At 42.4% G+C, this 21448-nt stretch overlaps 1 protein-coding gene across 6 annotated transcripts in view; it reads right to left on the reverse strand.

The window, feature by feature from the left end:
• Positions 1 to 18757, reverse strand: part of MCUR1 (mitochondrial calcium uniporter regulator 1) — a 58337-nt gene extending 39580 nt beyond the window's left edge. For all 6 annotated transcript variants that reach the window (XR_005838807.1, XM_040645064.1, XM_040645063.1 and 3 more), the window contains exons 1-6: positions 18313 to 18757; positions 10769 to 10906; positions 6474 to 6577; positions 5318 to 5419; positions 3498 to 3539; positions 2736 to 2807 (exon numbers count right to left, since the gene is read on the reverse strand). Coding sequence is in view for 5 of the 6 variants with exons in the window: in XM_040645064.1 (XP_040500998.1) it covers positions 2736 to 2807; positions 3498 to 3539; positions 5318 to 5419; positions 6474 to 6577; positions 10769 to 10906; positions 18313 to 18742 (888 nt within the window). In the remaining variant the exon portion in view is untranslated. The remainder of the gene's footprint in view (positions 1 to 2735; positions 2808 to 3497; positions 3540 to 5317; positions 5420 to 6473; positions 6578 to 10768; positions 10907 to 18312) is intronic.
• Between the last annotated feature and the right edge of the window lie 2691 nt (positions 18758 to 21448).

Below are 21448 nucleotides of genomic sequence, written 5' to 3' on the forward strand. Positions count from 1 at the left end.
AACAGAACTTTATTCAACAAGGAGAGGGAGGGTCACGTACTCCCCCTTACCAATGCACACTGAATACAGACTGTCCTGTACTTCAGAGCCATGCAAGTTTAGGATGACCAAGAACCACGTCTCAGCTAGGTTAGTAAATCCCATCCCTTCACTGGCTTTCACCCATGTTGATCAGTCCCACATCCTCCTTAGCTACAGGCATCTTCCTAAGTCACGTGCATTCAGATTTTTTGCTACACATAACCCGTAAGGCCAAAGATAATTAAAAGAGTTTCTCCTTGGGGAGGGGGGATGGGAGGATGGGGTAACTGGGTGATGGACATTAAGGAGGGTACGTGATGTAATGAGCACTGGGTAATATACAAGACCGATGAATCACTGACCTCTACCTCTGAAACTAATAATACACTATATGTTAATTAATTGAATTTAAATTTAAAAAATCCGTTAAGATGGTTAGAAAAAGAATATTTTAGAGGAATTTGAAATTAAAAATCTAAACAACAGTGCTATAAGAGCCATCTTGACACCTGAGGCAAAAGGAAAAATCAGTAATATCTTAAAGTTTAGATATTTCACCTGTCATAGATTTTGTTAATTTAAATATTTTTACTACAGCATTAAAATATTATTCATCCTAATTAAAAAAAAAGAGCTTCTCCTTTTCTAGAGACTAATCACATGCTACCAACTGTTAAATATTTTAGTGATACTAGGTGAATTAATCTTTATGGTTGAAGAGTGTTTTTTGAGACAAGACAGACAAGTGACATGGGAATAATCATTTTGTACAACAAAGCTCAGCTTAACTCCTGAAATCCAGAGGCGGTTCCAAAATAGAGTTAAGTACTTGTCTGAATTTCAGTATTAGCTTCATTTATCATGTAGCTCATTCTGGTTAAAAGCAAATTGTGAGAAATCGGAAGACAAGGCACAACTGTGGATACTGTTTCTACATGTGTATCCAGTTTCGTGTCAGTAAAAGGTGCTTCACAAGGCCTATTTCTCATTATCCTAAGAATAAAGAAGGTATCTAACTATTGCTATCAAATTCAAATAAAGCCTGAACAAGAAGATAGATGGGTTAAAAGTCACTAGAGGCAACTCAACATTATTTTTATTAGAACATTTTCACTGAAGCATTATTTACAGTCGCTGAGACACAGATGCATATGTCCACTGCTGGATGAGGGGATGAAAAAATGTGTACATATATAATGGAATATTACTCAGCCATAAAAAAGAAGGAAATCCTGCCATTTGGGATGACATGGATGGACCCTGAGTGACTACAATAAGTGAAACAAGAGAAAGACAAATACTGTATGATCTTCCATGTGGAATCTAAAACCAAAAAGAATCTCCCAAAAACCTGAGCTCACAGATATAGAGAACAGAATGGTGGCTGCCAAGGGTGGGACGGCGGGGTGGGTGAAATTGGTCAAAAGGTACAAACGTGGAGCTGTGAACTAAGTGAAGTCTTGGGCTGTAATGCAGGGCGTGGGGGCTGTAGTGAATAATGCTATACTTTCTATTTGAAAGTTGCTAAGAGAATAGATCTTAAAAGTTCTCATCACAAGAAAAAAATCTATGTGTGAGGACAGATGGTAACTAGACTTGCGGTCATTATGTTGTACGCCTGAAACTGATGTGATGCTGTGTATGTTGATAATAACTGAACAAAATAAACAATCAAAAAAAAAGGTGTTGCTGTGCAAACTCCGAGGGGGAAAAGCAGTACTTCTATGCATTATTTGTGGAAAAGCATGGTCAGCAGAACTGCATCTGCACGGCTTTCTTGGGTCCTGTACACAATCTCACAAGTTAACCGTACAGGTGCAAGTACCCTTCTGCTTACTTACTTACAACCTACCTTTCTGAGATTCTTTTTTTTTTAAAGATTTTTATTTATTTACTTTGAGAGAGAGTTTGCGCACAAGCAGGGGTAAGTGGCAGAAAGAGAGGGAGAAGGAGGCTTCCTGACGTGGGGCTTGATCCCAGGACCCCAGGATCATGACCTGAGCCAAAGGCAGACACTTAACCCAACTGAGCCGCCCAGGCGCCCCTTCTCAGATCTCTTCGGTAACAAGTGTACAGAAGTACTTTTCCTAATTAGAAATTTCAATTTAATGTAACTTAAAGAACCATTTCGAATTTGCATTTCAAAACGATACAATCAAGTCATTAAGATTTCTCTGTTTAAAATTTAAAAAAGACTATATGGAAATATATTTTTAATCTTGAATTTCAGTGTAGAATTTAATATTATTTAACACAGATGATCCACTCAATTTTTGAAAAATCTGGACCTGTGAAGGTTTAGGCTAGATGAAATAGGGCAAGATTGGGTTTGATTTCTTTGGTAACGTCTAAGTAACACATAATTTAGTTTCTCTCTGAAATGAGATTCAAACTTGATTTGACCAAGAGTTTAATTTTTAAAAAATTTTTTTTAAAAGTTTTATTTTTAATCTCTACACAATGTGGGGCTTGAACCCATTACCTCAAGATCAAGAGTCAAAGGCTATGCACCTCCCAAGATTTTCATTTTACTTTTGAAAGCATTAAATTTAAGCTGTAAGACAAAATACAATCAAAGAGAAAACTGTGTCTAACAACGATGCCCAGGTAAACATTTAACAGTACTGGTGAACTGTCTGTATACTCAGACCAGACCGAGCATTCCGTCCTGCAAAGAGATGAATTCACACTCTGATTTTAATAAAGGAACATACCAATTCTTTCACTCTGCTCTTTTCTAGATTGAAGTCTAACTTGGTATCTGTTCGGACTTTGACCACTTCATCCTAGCAGGAGGGCAAACAAAGAGAGAAAGAAATCCAAAGTGAGAAATGGAAACCCTCTTGGGATGTGAAGGCTGGGACTTCCCAGTCATCTACTGAAATAACCCCCCTTATGCTTAAGTCAGCCCAGAGCGGGTTACTGCTGCTTTAACCTCGAGATTCCCAGTGTAATATCCTTATGGCATTTATGACTGAAGCTGTTCCCTGGACAACTCTGGAGAGCAGAGATGGACTCAAAGAAAGAAAATATGAAATTCTGGTTTAAATAAAGCCTTCTGACGCTCGTCAGAACCTTTCCTTCCTTAACGTCCATGTCCTTTCCATTTAAAATAAAAAAAAAAAATCGAACAGCTGGCACAGTAAACATTTTCAAATCACATGTAATTCTCTAAAGCCAGTCTGTTCTAACAGAACTGAAAGGCTCCCTATGTGGCAACTTCAACATTTTTAAATTTAAAGATGATTTCATTCATCCTAGAACACAATTTTCTTAATGAATTTGGTTAGATATCACCAATTTACTCACTGACTCTGTTCTCACCTAATCTTCCAGTGTGTACTTTTGAGACATATTACACAAATATTTAACATAGGATTAAGTTTTTAAGAACACCTAAAGAACTTCTGACACTGTATTTATTACTACGTTTACGTAACTGCCAATAAGCACGCAAGCAGGAGTGAGGGTCTCACCATTATTTGTTGTTTTAACCGATGCAGTTCCACGTTTATCTTCTAAAAACACATTAAAAAAAACAAAAACAAGTCAAGGATATGGCTAGAAGGTTAAAAAATAAATAAATAAAACATAGTAATAAACCTACATTAGAACATGTTTTTGTGCACAGTTCTAACTGCATTCAGAATGAAACATAAGCTGAACCGTCTTAGGAGCAGACATGATTATCTGTCATGCCAGAATGGTATTATAATGCATACGCCTATCTTGAGATCAGTTTTAATTCATCTCGAAGGTTACATAAAATCAGTAACACAATTTAATTTTTTTTTTAAGTAGGCTCCCCAGCATGGAGGCCAATGTAGGGTTTGAACTCATGACCCTGAGATCAAGACCTGGGCCAAGATCAAGTCAGAGGCTTACTGACTGAGCCACCCATGTGACCCAGTAACACAACTGTTTTTAACATACACGTTTGCCTTCAGAGGCCCTGTCTTCCATACCTCCTTCAATTTTTCTTTTAATGAATTCTCCCTTCAAATAACCGATTTCAGGGCAAATGCGAGAGTTTCAAACTTTACTGTTTTCTAGCAAAAGCAATCTTTTGCTGGAAGGCCTCTCACAAGACCAAGATCAACTGGTAATAAATGGACTTCCTTTATGGGATTTTAGCCAGGACTGAAAACAAAAGGAAGGATGCCAACACAGCAATTACTTCAATGCTGAACCCGTATGCCACACTGTAGAAACCAAGGGATACATCTGCAACGATGTGGGTGGAACCAGAGGGTATTATGCGAAATGAAGTAAGTCAATCAGAGAAAGACAAATGCTGTATGATTTCACTCATATGTGGAATTTAAGAAACAAAACAGATGAACGTAGGGGATGGGAAGGAAAAATACAATAAGATAACAGAGAGGGAGGCAAACCATAAGAGACTCTTAATCACAGGGAACAAACTGAGGGTTACTGGAGGGGAGGGAGCTGAGGGGGTAACTAGGTGCTGGGCATTAAGGAGGGCACTTGATATAATGAGCACTGGGTGTTAAATATAAGTGATGAATCACCAAATTCTACCTCTGAAACCAACACACTATATGGTCACTAAATTGAATTAAAAACAAAAAAAAAGAAATCAAGGGATATTTTACAGCAGCGCTTGTCTGTGATAACCAAAAACTGGCAACAACTCTCCTATGCAGCTGATCCTTGAACAACGCTGGGGGTTAGGGGCACTGATTCCCCCCCCCCGGTTAAATATCTCCATATATAACTTCTGACTCCCCCAAAACTCAACTACTATTAGCTCACCACTGACCAGAAGCCTTACTGGTAACGTGACACGTTCTTTGAATGTTATATGCATTCCACACCATCTTCTCAGAATAAAGTTAGCCAGAGAAAAGCAAATGTTACTAAGAAAATCGTAAGGAAGAGAAAACACATTTACTGAACTGTTCAAGTGGACCTGTTCATCTCAAACCCGTGTTGCTCAGGGGTCAAGTGTACATCACAGCGGAAAAATGTGACACAGTCATAGAATACTACAGACATCGAGCAAGAGCGAACTACTGTAAGACGCACCACAGGACTCCCCCGGATGAAGTGCTGGAACAGGCAAAACCAGTCAACGGTGACACAGGTCAGTATAGTGGTCTTCCTAGCAGGGCGTTAGCAGGCTTCTGGGGAGCCAGGAATATTCTACTTCCTGATCTGGTGGAGGACACCTGGTGAAAACGCACCTGACTCGTGCACTTCTGTCCGTGCGCATTATGTCTCAGTGTCTCTGACAGCAAGCATTTTATTAGTATGAGTGGCTCTTTAGTTTTACCTCATTTTCTGCTCTGAGGGCTGAAAATTCGCTCTTCTCCAAAATAATCATATCTTTTTTCACATTAGCAATCTGAGACATTATTTGCTGTACAGTGATCTCCTAGGAAAAGAAAACAAAACATATAAGTAGGCTGGCCTAGGATGTCTGCCTCCTACCTGGGATCATCTTAGTGAGAAACCAGGAGGATACGGACACGAGAGGTTCCGCAAGGTCATCATCCTCTATTCCAGAATGAAGAAAGGAAAAGAATAAAGACTCAAGTCCAGTATCATCATCAAGTGAGCCAGTTCAAAGGGTGGCGTCTGCGGACCCGCAGCTCAAGAACACACTGCTGTAATTCCAGCCACATCTCCCTGTGTTAAGTATGGTGGATTGAAATAGTCCTTTTTTCAAGCATAGTTGAGTTTTCCAGCATGATTCTACAACAGCTGACAAAATAGCTTCGGAAAAAAAAAATATATACATATTTTTTAAAGTAGGCTCCATGCCCAGAGTGGAACCCAACGCAGGGCTTGAATTCACAACCCTGAGATTAAGACTCGAGCTGAGATTGAGTCAGACGGTTAACTGACTGAACCACGCAGGTGCCCCTTGAATAAATTACTTTTATTTATTTATTTTTAAAAAGACTTTATTTATTTGACACAGAGAGAGAGACAGACAGTGAGAGAGGGAACACAAGCAGGGGGAGTGGGAGAGGAAGAAGCAGGCTCCCAGCAGAGGAGCCTGATGCAAGACTCGATCCCAGAACACCGGGATCACGCCTTGAACCGAAGGCAGATGCTTAACGACTGAGCCACCCAGGCGCCCCTGAATAAATTACTTTTAATACCACTGGAATCATTTGCCTCTGAACTCTGAAGTACTATATGCTTTTTGGGGCTCCTGGGTGGCTCAGTCGGTTAAACGTCAGCCTTTGCGTTGGGTCGGGATCCCAGGGTCCTGGGATCATGCCCTGTATCGGGCTCCCTGCCTGGTGGGGAGTCTGCTTCTCCCTCTGCCCCTCCCCTGCTTGTGTTCTCTCTCTCAAATAAAATCCTTAAAGAAAAAAGTATTATATGCTTTTCAACAGAATATTATCCAAAAATACATATTACAAATAACATCCCAGCTTTAGACTTTAAATTTGCTGCTACGCCCTGACAAAGCTAACCTGCTGCATCTTGGTGACCATGTCCTTGTAGACGATATCCATGTTGGCGTCCGTGATCTTGACCAATGCGGAGACAGTGATTTCTGCTTGCTGGGTGGTGAACCCTAAGCAAACACATGAAGACAATCACACTCCGGAGACTCCATTTGTTGGGGAAAAAAAGAGAAAAAAACCCTTCACAGAAGGGGAGAGTATGTTTGAATTCAGAAAGACTAGAGTCCCAGGCTATGATGTGTGCGTCACTCTGGGCAAGCAAGACGCACCTATTTCTTCATGTGAAGATAAAGGGATGCGCTGGTGTCCTCTACCATCCTACCTAGCTGCAAAAAAATCCTGTTTCCTGAGAATGTCTCATGACATAGAGGAAGCTGAAATGTGGGGTCAAGGAAAGGAATGCAAGATCAAAATTACAGATGCAATTTACCACTTTTGTAACTTAACAAAGACTCTACGTAATCTTTATTTCCCTCCCCATGGCCTAAATTTTCTATAATGACATGATTTCCTTAATTTAAAAATGTACACATTAGTGAAGAGTGATTTACTTAAGTAGGAAAGTTCAATTATTTCACACCCACCATAAATCCATCAGATCACTGACCATATAAAGATAACTAGTAAGTTAGCTACTAATTTATCTCATGTTAAAAGGCAAAATTCATTCTTTCATTTTTCCTCCACAAGTCTCTTCGGTCACTTGTGGAGAAGGGACCAGGCTGGAAAAAAAATATATTCTTTGATACTCAGCAAATGATGCTGACTTGAAAGATCTAACTCAGCAGTGTTACTGTTTTTATTTTATTTTTATTTTTTATTTTTTTAAAGATTTTATTTATTTATTCGACAGAGATAGAGACAGCCAGCGAGAGAGGGAACACAAGCAGGGGGAGTGGGAGAGGAAGAAGCAGGCTCACAGCGGAGGAACCTGATGTGGGGCTCGATCCCATAACGCCAGGATCATGCCCTGAGCTGAAGGCAGACGCTTAACCGCTGTGCCACCCAGGCGCCCAGTGTTACTGTTTTTAATACCTTTAGATAGTACAGCCTGAGAAGCTAATAATACACTGTATGCTAATTAACTGAATTTAAAAAGTTGGAATAGTAATTTATATTTCACATTGGAAATGCTAATAAAATGCTTAAAACCAAGTCCCTGGAAAGTAATTTTTTTAATATTAAATACTTCCATCCATAAGAACTGCAGAAGAAACCACTGATTCTTGTAATTAAAGGCACATTTGTTTAAAAAAATTATAACTGATAAAATTTAGATGAAATTAAGCATAGACTATAATTTTTTTAAAATTTTGAGTGAGTGCATGTGTGTGCCTGCACATGCCCGTGCACAGACACACACACACACACATACATACACACACACGAGCTGGGGGGATGGGCAGAGGGAGACGGGGAGAGAAATCTCAAGCAGACTCCCTGCTGAGCACAGAGCCCAGAGCTCCATCTCAAGACTCTGAGATCAAAACCTGAGCCAAAGTCAAGGGTCTTAACTGACTGAGCCACCCAGGCAGCCCCCAACATAAGAAACAAAGACAAATATTTAAAAGAGACAAAAAGACCTCCAAAGACCTGCTCCCTTCATTTATTCAAAGTCCTTCGATTTTCAACATGTGGGTCACGTGCATCTAGAAAAATCATCCAAAAGGTTACCCACCAAAATGTTATGTTGTTTTGCTCTGGGGTATTGGGATTCAAAATACTTTTTCCTGTTTCTTCTCTGCCTTCCTAATTTTTTGAAAATGAAAATGCACCTTGTAATTTTTAAAACTTTATGAAGAAACGTTCATAGTTAAACATAGTTAGGTTTGGCAATTGTTAAGAAAACAAAAAGAGACCAGAGGAGAACTTATGCTGATAACAAACTCCACAGCCTTATAATTTATAACCACCTATGGGAGGAGAAAGGGGTAAGAAAAAGCAGAAGTTGGGCCTGAAAACATACCAGGTTACCAGATACAAAATAATGTTTTGTAGGAATGAGAGAACAGGACACTATCAGTGTTAGCAAGATTACAGACATGCAGGAAGTTTCGTGAAGCAGGAGACGCAGCTCTGGAGAAGACATGGATGGAAGGTGGGGGTGCTCCTGGACGGGTCCTTCTCGGCCCCCTAAGGCATCCTAAGACATCCACCCTTCATCTAAGAGACCTCATGCCCTGCATTTCCGAGGGGTCCTCACAACGCTGGTCTTGAGATACGCAAAGACTCATGCGTCAAGGTTTGAAATCAAGAAAAGCAGGAAGTACATCTATCGAAACATCACACTTTAAACATTAAACATGAACAATTTTTATCTATCAAAAATAAATAAATAGATTTTCTGGTGGGGGAGGGGAATTAAACCCCACCTCTTAACGGGAGAAAGATCTGTGGCCATCTTGAGTCCACTGTAGCTACCCTGCCACTTAACAAGATTTATGATGCTCCCTTGTTCTCATCAAGCCCTAGTGTGTAGTGAAACACCCCCGTTCTCTCGAATATGGCTTTTTACAATGGGTTACTTTGAATGCAAGAACACAAGGTCCACAGAAAAAAGGAAAAAGTAGGAAGACTTCTGCTTATCTACGTATTTTCTGATGCCTCCCTTCTCAATTCCACTTTTCATTTTTAAATTCTGAGCTGAGGGGCGCCTGGGTGGCTCAGTAGTTAAGCGTCTGCCTTCGGCTCAGGGCGTGATCCCGGCGTTCTAGGATCGAGCCCCGCATCAGGCTCCTCTGCTGAGAGCCTGCTTCTTCCTCTCCTACTGCCCCTGCTTGTGTTCCCTCTCTCGCTGCCTGTCTCTATCTCTGTCGAATAAATAAATAAAATCTTAAAAATGAATAAATAAATGAATAAATAAATTCTGAGCTGAAAGGTTTGGTGAAAAAAAGGCCTGAGGGGCTCCTGGGTGGCACAGCGGTTAAGCGTCTGCCTTCGGCTCAGGGCGTGATCCCGGCGTTCTGGGATCGAGCCCCACATCAGGCTCCTCCGCTATGAGCCTGCTTCTTCCTCTCCCACTCCCCCTGCTTGTGTTCCCTCTCTCGCTGCCTGTCTCTATCTCTGTCAAATAAGTAAATAAAATCTTTAAAAAAAAAAAAAAAAAAGGCCTGATGTTTCAAGCTTGAGAAGGAAAGCAGTGAAAATTTTGGGTTTTGTTGTTGTTTGTTTGTTTGTTTTAAAGATTTAATTTTGATACGGTACTTGACAATTCTTCCAAAGTGCATTCAAGTACAGCCCATTTCCTTTAATACTCAAGGGAATCTTTGGAATTCTTCTTGTGCCCACCCTGCCCATGAGATGAGGAGACAGAAACCAGGAAGGACGGGGCGCCTGGGAAGCTCAGTCAGTTAAGCATCTGCCTTTGGTTCAGGTCCATGATCTTGGGGTTCTGGGATCGACCGTGCCTTGGGCTCCCCGCTCAGCGGGAGTCTGCTTCTCCCTCTCCTTCTGCCCCTGCCCTCTGCTCGTGCGCTGTCTCAAATAATTAAATAAAATCTAAAAAAAAGAAAAAAGAAACTGGGAAGGATGAGAGAACTTCCTAGCTCCGCAGCTGGGCTCTGGCAGAGCTTGAACCCAGGGCGTCGACCTCCCCAGTGCAAGCACAGAAGTCACTCCACCCGCTTGTCCTGGGCAAGGGAGGCAGAGCTACAGAGGGTAGCTCTGCAGATACGAATATGTACAACTAGAGAAATATCTATAGTGTCGTGAAGAGTACAATACAGAGAATTAGAATCGGCTATCTGTTTAGAGAAGAGTCAATGAGAATGTTACCTATGTACTGAACGCACGTTCGATACATGTCAGATATGTTAGAGCATCTTTTACATTAATTAACAGCAATAAGGAAAAATATTAGTTGGACTATTAAAAAAACACAAGTTGAAATTATTAGCAATTGCTGCTCAGCAACATTTTAATTTCATAACAATTTTAAAAGCACACAACATGCACAGTAACAAAACTACCACTTCTGTGCACCAGGCAGGTGTCATAGGAACCATCCCTGAGTTTTGCTAACTTGTGTCTAAATCTTTATCTGTAACACTCCACCTCCGGAGGGATGTTATAAAAATACACTTTTCACGGACAAATAGAAAACATGTGCAAAAAGTCTCAACTGTACTGGCGGAAGCAAAAATGTCCTTAAACAAAAAAATAAGAACTTAAAAAATGGAGCCTGACCAAAAGATTATCTGTAGACTTAACCGTCAAAGAGAACTAGGAGAAGTTAGATAAGATCACGAGGACTTATAATTTAGTGTTTCTCCATGGCACTGAGTGACTCACGAAAGGATTACCATTTTCTTCCAGTAAACACACTAAGGCATGGGTGTCAAAGTAGAGCTTCCTGTTTCCGTAAGAGGTGAAATCTCTCCTTTTATGCTCCAGATCTCTCCTGTGCTCCAGCTGCAGGCTCCCGGCAGACAGGCTTAGCTCTAGAATGCAAAGGGCAAATTAGGCTCAAAACAGGATCTGGTGGTAAACAAAAGAAATTTAAAGAGTATGGCATACCTCAAAAGTCTACCTAGTTGGGGCTTTATCGAGATGAAATTCACATACCATACAATTCACCCATTTCAAGTGTTCAATTTGATTTTTACTATCGAGTCGTGCAACCTTCAGCACAGTCAACTCTAGAACGTTTTCATCATCCCAAAAAGAAACGCTATACCCTTTAGCTATCGTGCCCCAATCTCCCTACTCCCTCAACCCCCGGCAATCCCTTATCTACTTTCTGTCTTTACGGATTTGCCTACTCTGGGCATTACGTATGGATAGAATCATGAGGGATGTGGTATTGTGTGACTGGTTTTTTCACTTAGGTAAGGTTTTCAAGGTTCATGCACCTTATAATCATGTGCACTTTATATTTTTTATTTCTGAATCACATTGTTTTAGGAATATGCCAATTTTTTCTTACCTACTGATCAGTTGAAGGACATGTGAGTTGTTTCCACTTCTTCACTGCTATCAACAATGCTGCTGTGAACATTTGTGCATGAGATTTGGTGTGAACGAGTTTTCAATTCTCTTGGGTATATACCCAGGAATTGTTGCATCATACAGTGACTCTGTGTTTAACCTTATTAGGTTATGCCAGACTATTTTCCAAAGTGGCTACACCATTCTTCATTCCCAACAGCAGTGTCTGAGGGTTCCAATTTCTCTACATTATCAACACTTGTTATTGTCTGTCTTTTTTATTATAACCATCCCAGTGGGTATAAAGTGGTATCCCATTGCAATTTACTTTATTATTATTTTTTAGATGTCTCTTCAATTATGGTATTTACTTATTTATTTGTTCTCTATAATGAAGTGTTTCTTGGCTTGTCTCTCATTTCTTCCTTTGTTCATTTGTTTCTTAAATCCCACATATGAGTGAAATCAAATGGTATTTGTCTTCTCTGACTTATTTCGCTTAGCATAATACCCTCTAGCTCTAGCACTTCATTGCAAATGGCAAGATTTCATTCTTTTTTATCACTGAATAGTCTGTGATGTGTGTATATATTCATCCATTCATCTATTGATGGACACTTGGGCTGCTTGCATAACTTGGCTATTGTAAATAACGCTGCAATAAACCTAGAGCTAGCTCACTGCAGTTTTGATTTGTACTTCCTTGATGCCTAGTGATGCTGAGCATCTTTTCATTGCTTATTGGCCATTTGTAAAACTTTGGAGAAACATCTATTCAGACCCTTTGCCCATTTTAAAAAACTGGGTTATCTGTGCCTGGGTGGCACAGTTGGTTAAGCGTCCAACTCTTGGTTCCAGCTCAGGTAGTGATCTCAGAGCTGTGAGCTTGAGCCCCACATCGGGCTCCAAGCTCAGTGCAGAGTCTGTCTGAGATTCTCTCTCCCTCTCCCTCTGTTCTTCCTGCTCACGCTCTAATAAATAAATACATATTTAAAATATCGGGTTATCTTTTTATTATTGAGTTGGTTGTTAAGAATTCTTTATACATTTTAGCAGCATCTGGGTGGCTCAGTCGCCTGACTGTCTGCCTTAGGCTCAGGTCATGATCCCCGAGTCCTGGGATCCAGCCCTGCGTCAGGCTTCCTGCTCAGAGAGGAGTCTGCTTCTCTGCCCCTCCCGTGGCTGGTGCTTTCTCCCTCTCTCTCACTCTCACATAAATAAATAAAAATTAAAAAAAGAATTCTTTATACATTTTTTTAAAGGTTTTATTCATTTGAGAGAGACAGTGTGTGAGAGAGAGAAAGCAGGAGAGGCGGGAGGGTCAGAGGAAGAAGCAGACTCCCTGCTGAGCAACGAGCCCGATGCAGGACTTGATCCTGGGACTCGTGACCCCAGGATCATGACCTGAGATGAAGGCGATGCTTAACTGACTGAGCCACCCAGGTACCCTTATTTATACATTTTAAATACAAGTTCCTTATCATATATATAATTTGCAAATACTCTCTCCCATTCTGCGGGCTGGCTTTCACTTTCTTGATGGTGCCTTTCGAAGCACAAAGTTCTTAATTTTAATGAAGTCCAATTTATTTATTTATTTTTGTCCCTTGTGCTTTTGGTGTCATATCTAAGAAACTACTGGCTAATTCCAGGACACAAAGATTTAAACCAATTTTTTTCCTGAGAGTTTTAGTTTCAGCTCTTACAGTTTGGTTTCTGACCCATCTGTGTTAAGTTTTATGAGGTGTGAGATGAGGGTTCGACTTCTTTTGCATGTGGATATCCAGCTGTTTCAGAATTATCTTGGAATCTGTCAAAAATCAGTTGACTGTAAATTATCTCTGGGTTCTCCATTCCATGCCACTGATTTAGATCTGTCCTTATACCAGTGACACATCTTCTTGATTACTTGTAGCTCTGTAGTAAATTTTTGTATCAGGAAAGGAGTCTTCTAGTTTTGTCCTTTTTCAAGATTGCATTGGTCATTCTCAGTCCCTTGCATTTCCATACGTATTTTAGGATCAGCTTATCAATTTCTACAGAGAAGCCACCTGAAACTTTGAGAGAGATTGTTTTAAATCTGTAGATCAATTTGGGGGAGGTACAAACTCTTCCAATCCATGAACATAGGATGTTTTTCCATTTACTTAGGTCTTTAAGAATGTTAGGTAGATTTCACAGTACAGCCGCCCCTTGAACACAGGTTTAGACCACACGGGTCCACTTATACACAGATTTTTTACAGCACAGTATTTCCACTTCTTTATGATTTTCTTAATAATGTTTTCTTTTCTCTAGCTTACACTATTCTAAGAATACAGAATATAACACATATAATATATAAAATATGTGTTAACCAACTGTCTATTATAGTAAAGTTTCTGGCAAACAGTAAGATATTAGTAGTTAAATTTTTGGGAAGTCAAAAGTTATACACAGATTTTCAACTGTGTGGGAATTGGCACTCCTAAGTCCTATGTTGTTCAAGGGTCAATCGTTTAAATTTTGTGAGTTTTTTTGTTAAATTTATCCCTAAGTACTTTATTCTTTTTGATGCTACTATAAAGGGAATTGTTTTTTAGAGTGTTCATTCTAGTGTAGAGTAATGCAACTGATTTTTGTATTTCATTATATTTTTTATGTTGATCTTGTATCCTGCAATCTTCTTGAACTTGTTAATTAGCTCTAACGGTTTTTTAGTGAATTCCTTAGAGTTTTGTATGTACAGGGTCATGTCACCTGTGAACAGTGATAGCTTTACTTTCTCCTTTCCATTGTCTTGCCCTGGTTAGAATTTCTATGTTGCATGGCTGGTGATGGCAGACATCCTTGCTCCTGACCTTTGGAGGGAAAGCATTCGTCCTTCACTATTAAGTATGATGTTAGCTGTGAGTGTTTCACAGATGCCCTTTATCGGTGAGGCAGTTTCCTTCTATTCCTAATTTGTCAAGTGCTTTTTATCATGAAGGGGTGCTAAATTTTGTCAAATTCCTCTTCTCTGTCTTTTGAGGTAATCACATGGTTTGTTTGTGTTTCTTTTTTTTTATATATGGTGCGGAACAGGAACTGATATTCAGATGTTAAATGAACCTGTTGTTTCTGGGACGGAATCCTCTTTGGTCATGATGTATACTTCTTTTTTACATATTGCTGGATTTGATTTGCTGAGAATTTTGCTGAGGATTTTTGTCTTTATTCATAAGAGGTATTGGTCAATAGTTTTCTTTGTGATGTCTCTACAAAGTCTATCGTTAAAGACGTGTTCTAACAATGTGTATGTTAACCTTTCCTATGAATTTCTGTGCATTTAGCCACAGATCCAACACATTTTGTAAACTTGTTTCAAGGTGCTCATTTGAAGAGGGTAGCATGGTAATGGTTCTCTGGCTTTTGTATTTCATGTACCATAAAAATAGTTTAAAAAAAATATGTAACAATTGCAATGCCAACTAGTAATTCTGTCCGGAAAGGGCATTTAAACACAATAGCTCCTTACTATTACAAGCATACTACAGAAGACATTTGACAGCAGCAGAAAAAAAAAGAGATGGACACTATAAAATAAAAAACTTGCATTTAAATGTAATAAACACAGCTATATGAAAATTTTGCTACATATTTGTCTTTGCTTTTCTATGATGCCCGGTTTATAGGAGAGTGGTAAAAGAGATAACAGGTATTACTAACTCAAAGTTCAAAAGTTTGAGGTAAATCCCCTAAATGACCAGAAAGATACTTCAGCTAATCAGCTCCTATTGTCAATCCTTCACCTCTAAACACTCTAAAGGAAACTGCATGTAAGCAAAGACGTGACAGGGACAGAACCCTACAGATCTGATGTTTGCCTAGAAGCTTATAACAGTGGTTCCCACCTTGGAAAGAGGGTCACAGTCAGTGTCAAGGTAAGTACAAGAAATCCAATCATCATTTTGTACCAAGCGCTGTTTGCAGACTGACAAAATATAAAATGCAACAACTGTTATATGTAAGTGTGACCTCGATGGTTAAAAAAAAGGCCCTCACATTCAGAGAACCACTGGCCTACAGGATCGGGTCCTTGGCAAGGCACACAAATACAAAGCCTGTCCTAATTTAGCCCACACCTACCCTTTCAGCTTTCTTTCCAGCCACCTAAGTTATTCCATGTCCTATACTCACCCACCTTAGTACTCCACCCGTAAGTCTGGCAACTGGGCAAGGTTAAGCATCATTTTACCCCTCTTCATTTAATTTTACAACTTGCGAAGCAAACATTATGATCCGGGCAAGGCACTATGCCACAGTGTGTGGTTCGGTCTGCTAGTCCCACCCAGGTCAGAGGGCAGCCTTGATTGCTCCTTATCTGTGTTCTCAGCCCAGTTCAGATAGCTCTGTCACAGCACTTACCATCCTGTTTCCACATCTGTATCATCTGCCAGTCCAAACATCCCAAGAGCAGCCAGTCTTAGTCATTTTCACATTGTTAGCACCTAGCAGAAGGCCTGGCCAACTGCAGGCCAGAAATAATTTTGTAAGAGAACTCTATGATCTGATCACGAGACTGTCCAGGAAGAAAATTTGAAATCAACCCCTCTCACCTCTTCACCTATGATCTTCCCTTTTTACATAAAATAGCTCAGTTAAATCTGGTCCCTCTTTTTTCATTCTTTATCCCCAGTCCTGAGACAAAGCTGGCCTCCAGGAGAAGAGACCCCAAATGTCTGCCTGATCACAGAACAGACCTAGCTTGAGAAACAGTGGTGGTGAATGAATGAATGAATGAATCTCTCAAGGGGCTCTCTAGAGGCCAACCCGCCCATCTTTAAACTGTGCTCAACTGTCCCATGGGTCAGGGAGCTTGAAAACATTTAAGTCTAGAACTGGCTGGTGAAGAGAGATGGGATTTTTCTAGTACCACATTTGTTTCTAACAACAAATTAATCATTTGTGTGATTTAAAACCTCTCTCTCTCTCACACACACACACACACCCCAAAACTAAACTATCACGACTACTTTCTAAGCAAGAGCTGATTCCAATTTCGATGCTTATTTTTTTTTCTCCTCCAAAACAACTGGAATTCATTTCAACTACAAGCTTACTTCAACAAAATATGTAGTATCATCTGAAAAGTGGAGAAAAGGGCTGGCCGCTTCTCACTTGGCAGGCCCACCCCTGCTGATGGAAGTTGAATGCCAGCTTGCCTTCTGTCAAAGGACGAAGCCTGAGGAGGAGCAATACTGTGGCATTTACAATACCTCTGACTCATTTTTTCTCTTTTATTGTGACAACAAAGTGAGGCCCAAGAACCAGGAATTCCTGCTAATAACCAGGAAGCAAGTAAACTGAGCTATGTTAAAGTGCAATGCGTAATTCTCCTTTGAGGGACCTTCAGGATATCAAAAGGATATTAAAACACACACACAAAAGAAGCCCAAAGTTAGCCTTGAACGGAGGAGGAAACCAAGTAGAAACCTGCTACTCATACCATCCTTAAGTCTCAGTAACTCTACTGAGAACCCTGGCACCAAACAAATCACTAGGCTGAAAGTAAAGGAACAAAACTCATTTGCTGATGATTGCTCCTTACCAGTCTTGCCTGTTTCCCCGTATTTATGTACCCATCCTTGCTCTGTGAATAAAGAGATCCTTTGAGCCTAATCCAATAGTACCACCATCCTGATAAAATCAGAAAACTCATGAGAAAGAATACTCTTCCCTTTTGCGCCATAGTCTTGAATGAGGAGATGAAAATAAATCACAAGTCACCAGCTTGTCAAAAAAAAGAAAGAAAGAAAGAAAGAAAGAAAGAAAGAAAGAAAGAAAAAGACAAAAGTACTGAAATAAAGACCAAAGTCATCTCTAACTCATAATTCCTGCAGAACACTGACAGAGTTCGCAACTCATTGCCCACCCTGTGTGTGCAGAACTTCCTTCCTTCACTTTTTTGCCCTCCCAATCAGTCTCTTCCCCAGCCCCGAGTACTTTTATATTTTAGAACCAGTCAACATTTACTGGGCCTTTCTATTAAGAAAAACGTGAAAAAAAAAAGCCATCAGTATGGTTACTGATGGTTATTGATTGATACGAAAGACCACCCAAAGTGGCATTTTTGCCCTTTGCTAATAAAGATTATCTCAAATGATATTTTCATCAACAATTTGCTATCTAGTACATCGAGCCTGTTTCAGACTTCCCTAATCTTTATGCAGGGCAGTGACTGCTCTCACCTCCTTCAAGTATTTAATCAAACGCCACCTTCTCAACATAAACTATTCTGATGACCCCATTTTAATTCCTTGCTGGAGGCCCACCTCACTTCCTAACCCTTACCACCTCCATTTTTTCCCTGTGGTATTTATCACTTCCGTACGTAGATTATACGTAAATTATAAGTGTATGTACGTAGTTATAGCTATCTATCTACATCATCTCCTGTACTACAGTGAAGGTCCGAGATTGTGCTGATAGTACCCTGAAAAGCGCCAGCCAAGCCCAGAACAGGCAACTAGTGTTCAAAGAGTTAATAAATCCACTAGAGCCGAAAGTGAAATTGCAGTTCCCAGAGCTCCGCTCCTCAATCTCGCAAGCCCCCCGCAGCCGCCCGCACCCGAAAGCCGACACGAGGGACGCGTCACCGGCGCCCACGCGGCGGCTCCACGCCCCGGCGAGCACCAGCTCCCTGCCCAGCGCGCACGGCCCTCCCGGCATCCCGGCCAACTGCGCTCCACACACCTTGTGCCCAGGACTCCGGGTCACCAGGGCGGAGGCAGACAGACCTTCGTCCCACGCCCCAGACGAGGCCAGCGACCTCGCCTGACCCGACCTCTGGGTCGCCGAGCCTCCCCCTCCCGCCCAGCCCGGAAGGTCAAAGCCAAAGCTGGCCCCGCCCCCCGCCCGGCCAGGCGAGCCCCCTGCTCCCCCGGTACGCGGCCCTCACCTCTCCTGGACGAAGTCAGGGCGGCCACTCGGCCGCGGCACAGGTGGAGGGCGCCGGCGGCCCAGGCGACGCCCGGGGCAAGGCCCGGCAGGTACCTCCCCGCGCCGCCGCGGCCGGCCGCCGGGACGGAGGACCCCGGGCGCGAGTGCTCCCGGTCCCCGAGGGGCCTGCGCGGGGCGACGGCTGCCAGGCGCGGGGAGGGCACGAGCAGGAGGAGGAGCAGCGGGGAGGCACGTGACGCGCCGCCGCGGGCCGCCGGGGCACGAGGCCGCAGTGCCCCCAGACCCACGGACAGCGCTGACAGGCCGTGGCGCGCCGGGACGCCCCGGCCGCCCGGGCTTCCGCAGCGGGCTGACAGCAGGAAGAGCAGAAGCCGCCGGCGGTCCGGCGGGCGCTTCGGCGTCCCGCCCGCGACGAAGCCGCAGTCCATCGCCACGGCGGTCACCGGCCGGGGCGCGCGCTCATGCGGCTAGCGCGCCGCGCCGGCCCGAGTCGGACGGCTGGAGCGAGCGTGGGCGGTGGCGCCGGGCCCGCCCTTTCCTGCCGGGCGGGCGGGGCTCCGGGCGCGCGCCGGGGCGGGGCCAGGCGCGGCCAGGCGGGGCGGGGCGGGGCGAGGCGGGGCGAGGAGGGGCGGGGCGAGGAGGGGCGGGGCGAGGCCCCGGGCCCCGCGAAAGAGGAGATCCCCGGTCTTGCGCGAGCCTGGGACCAGCTCAGTGCGGTGGAGGCTGCGGGCACTCCCGCATCTGCGATGCCTTCCTGGCTGCCACGATTTGCATATTCATTACGCTGGTGTCCTTACGAAGACATTCATTACCCTGCCGCCCTTCAGAGTCCCAAGGAAAGTCCCCGCACCACCCGGCTGCCCTAGATTTTACTATCCCCGACTGAAGTCCCCCAAAGTGTGGCGCTGGGGTGCATGTTAGGGAATTAACAGGGCCAAGGGAGCGGCGTTTACACAGTCAATACATTTTCAAGGCTGAACTTCAGAGTTTTGTTTCCGGATTAGCACACCAAGAAAGGAGAAAGTCTCAATCTGAGGAATTTAAAACGTGGGGCGTGAATGTTAACTGAGACCTCTTGGCGTAGGAGATCTGAAACTAGTGGTGTTCAGTTCAGGGAGCTTTTTGAATGCCTAATGCACCCGTCTCAATTACGGGTCCCTTGTGTGAAGTTAGTAGATGTTCCTTGAGTGAAGGAATGAAGTATGCGCAGGGCTGCAGGCTTGGAGATAGAAGAAAAATGAGATTGTTCTTGTCCTCCAGGAGTTTTCTGATACACTTGACGTTTGTCCACATGCTTGATGAAAGAAAAACATGTTATGAGCCATAAGAGCTACAAAGTGCTGATTAGACAGAAGAGAGTGCACAAGGCTATGGAAGAGGTGGAAGAGATGTTTAAACGGCTATCAAAATATAAAGCATTAGAAATATTAAGGTGCAAGTAGACATTTCCATAGAATGTAGGAGTTACACGTTTGTAGAACTGGTAGGGAAAGCAATTTAGCAATATGTTTCAACGGCCTTTTACGTTCATAGATTGATGGCATGTGGTTTGTTTCCAGTTTTTGGCTATTATGAACATTCTTGTATAAGTCTTTGTGTGGACATATGTTATTTATCTCTTGCTAAAGAAAAAAAATTATTCAATGACATTTGTTAATGCACAGTAAGGAAGACTTTATTCAAGGGTGGGGGGCGATCTTGAGAGGTATCGGGAGCAATGCTGTGGAATTTTGCAGTGGGGAAGAGAGAGATTGGGCTCAACTTCAAATACAGCAGACATAGGTGGGAATTTATAGCCACAGAGCAGGATGGATGGGGAATTACTACGAGGGAGCATCAGGACTAACATTCTGGCTGGATTCTGGCTAAACCAGCCTCATAGGATTCTTACTAGAGGCAGATCAAGGTGATCAGATATACAGGATGGAGGATCCTGGTTAAACTGTTTTATGGGGAATTTTACTAAAATCGGACCCTGCAGAGAGGAACAGGAAAGTCCAAAAGTCAGGCCTAGTTGGAAAGGAGTTCTGTAGGTTAATGACAAAATCTTTGTCATCCTCTTGGGAAAGGATCTAAGAGTCAAATTGCTGATTCATATGTTAAGCGTAGCTTAAATTTTTTTTAAAGATTTTATTTATTTATTTGATAGAGAACACAAGCAGGAGGAGCAACAGACAGAGGGAGAGGGAGAAGCAGTCCCCTCAAGGAGCAGGGAGCCCGATGCAGGGCTCAATCCCAGGACCCTAGGACCATGACCTGAGCCGAAGGCAGACAGTTAGCTACTGAGCCACCCAAGTGGCCCTAGTTTAAATTTTTTTAAATTTTATTTAAGTCATCTCTACACCCTACATGGGGCTCAAACTCATGACCCTGAGATCAAGAGTTATAGGCTTTCCCAACTGAGCCAGCCAGGTGCTCCGAGTGTATGTTAATTCACAGAAGATGCCAAGTTGTTTTCCAAAGTCATCATACCCCTTTATATTCTCACCAGCAGTAGCTGAATTTCAATTATTCCATCTCCTAGCCAAGTTATGGTATCTTCTCTCCTAATGGAATGGTATCTCATTGTGAATTTAATGTACATTTTCCTGATGAATAAAGATGTTGGTTACCTTCTTGTGTTGTTTTAAAAACTGTTATTGTCAGTATGAAATGCAGTGATATATGTCAAGTGCTTAGCACAGTACCCGGCATGCAGTTGAAGCCTAGTAAATGTCAGGACTAATTATAGGTTGGATAAGACTTTTCCTTGGATAAAACATGACACATGTTACCTGCTTTCCAAAGCATGTCTTTTTTTTGGTCTCAGCACCCCAGTTTCCCATGGGGAGACACTTGTCCCTGCTCTCAGTCCATGTGGTTTGGGTTGGCCAACCTTTCTTCAGGCCACAAGCATGAGCATGTCACCCAATGAGAGTCAATGAGCTTTGAGACTGGGAGTTTTCTAGGAGTTATGGGGAAGGACAATGTCTTATTTTATGCTGGTACCTAGGTGTAGGGTGTTTTGGACCTTGAGCTCTTGGGGTTACCATGTGGCCTGAGACTGAAGCCATTATGAAGAAAACAGACCTGGAAGATGAAGAGTTCTAGCTTAACCTGAAATTGACATTTTTATTTATATAAACCAACAAACC

Source organism: Ursus maritimus, unplaced genomic scaffold, assembly GCF_017311325.1.
Source record: "Ursus maritimus isolate PB19 unplaced genomic scaffold, ASM1731132v1 scaffold_30, whole genome shotgun sequence".
Lineage (NCBI taxonomy): Eukaryota > Metazoa > Chordata > Mammalia > Carnivora > Ursidae > Ursus > Ursus maritimus.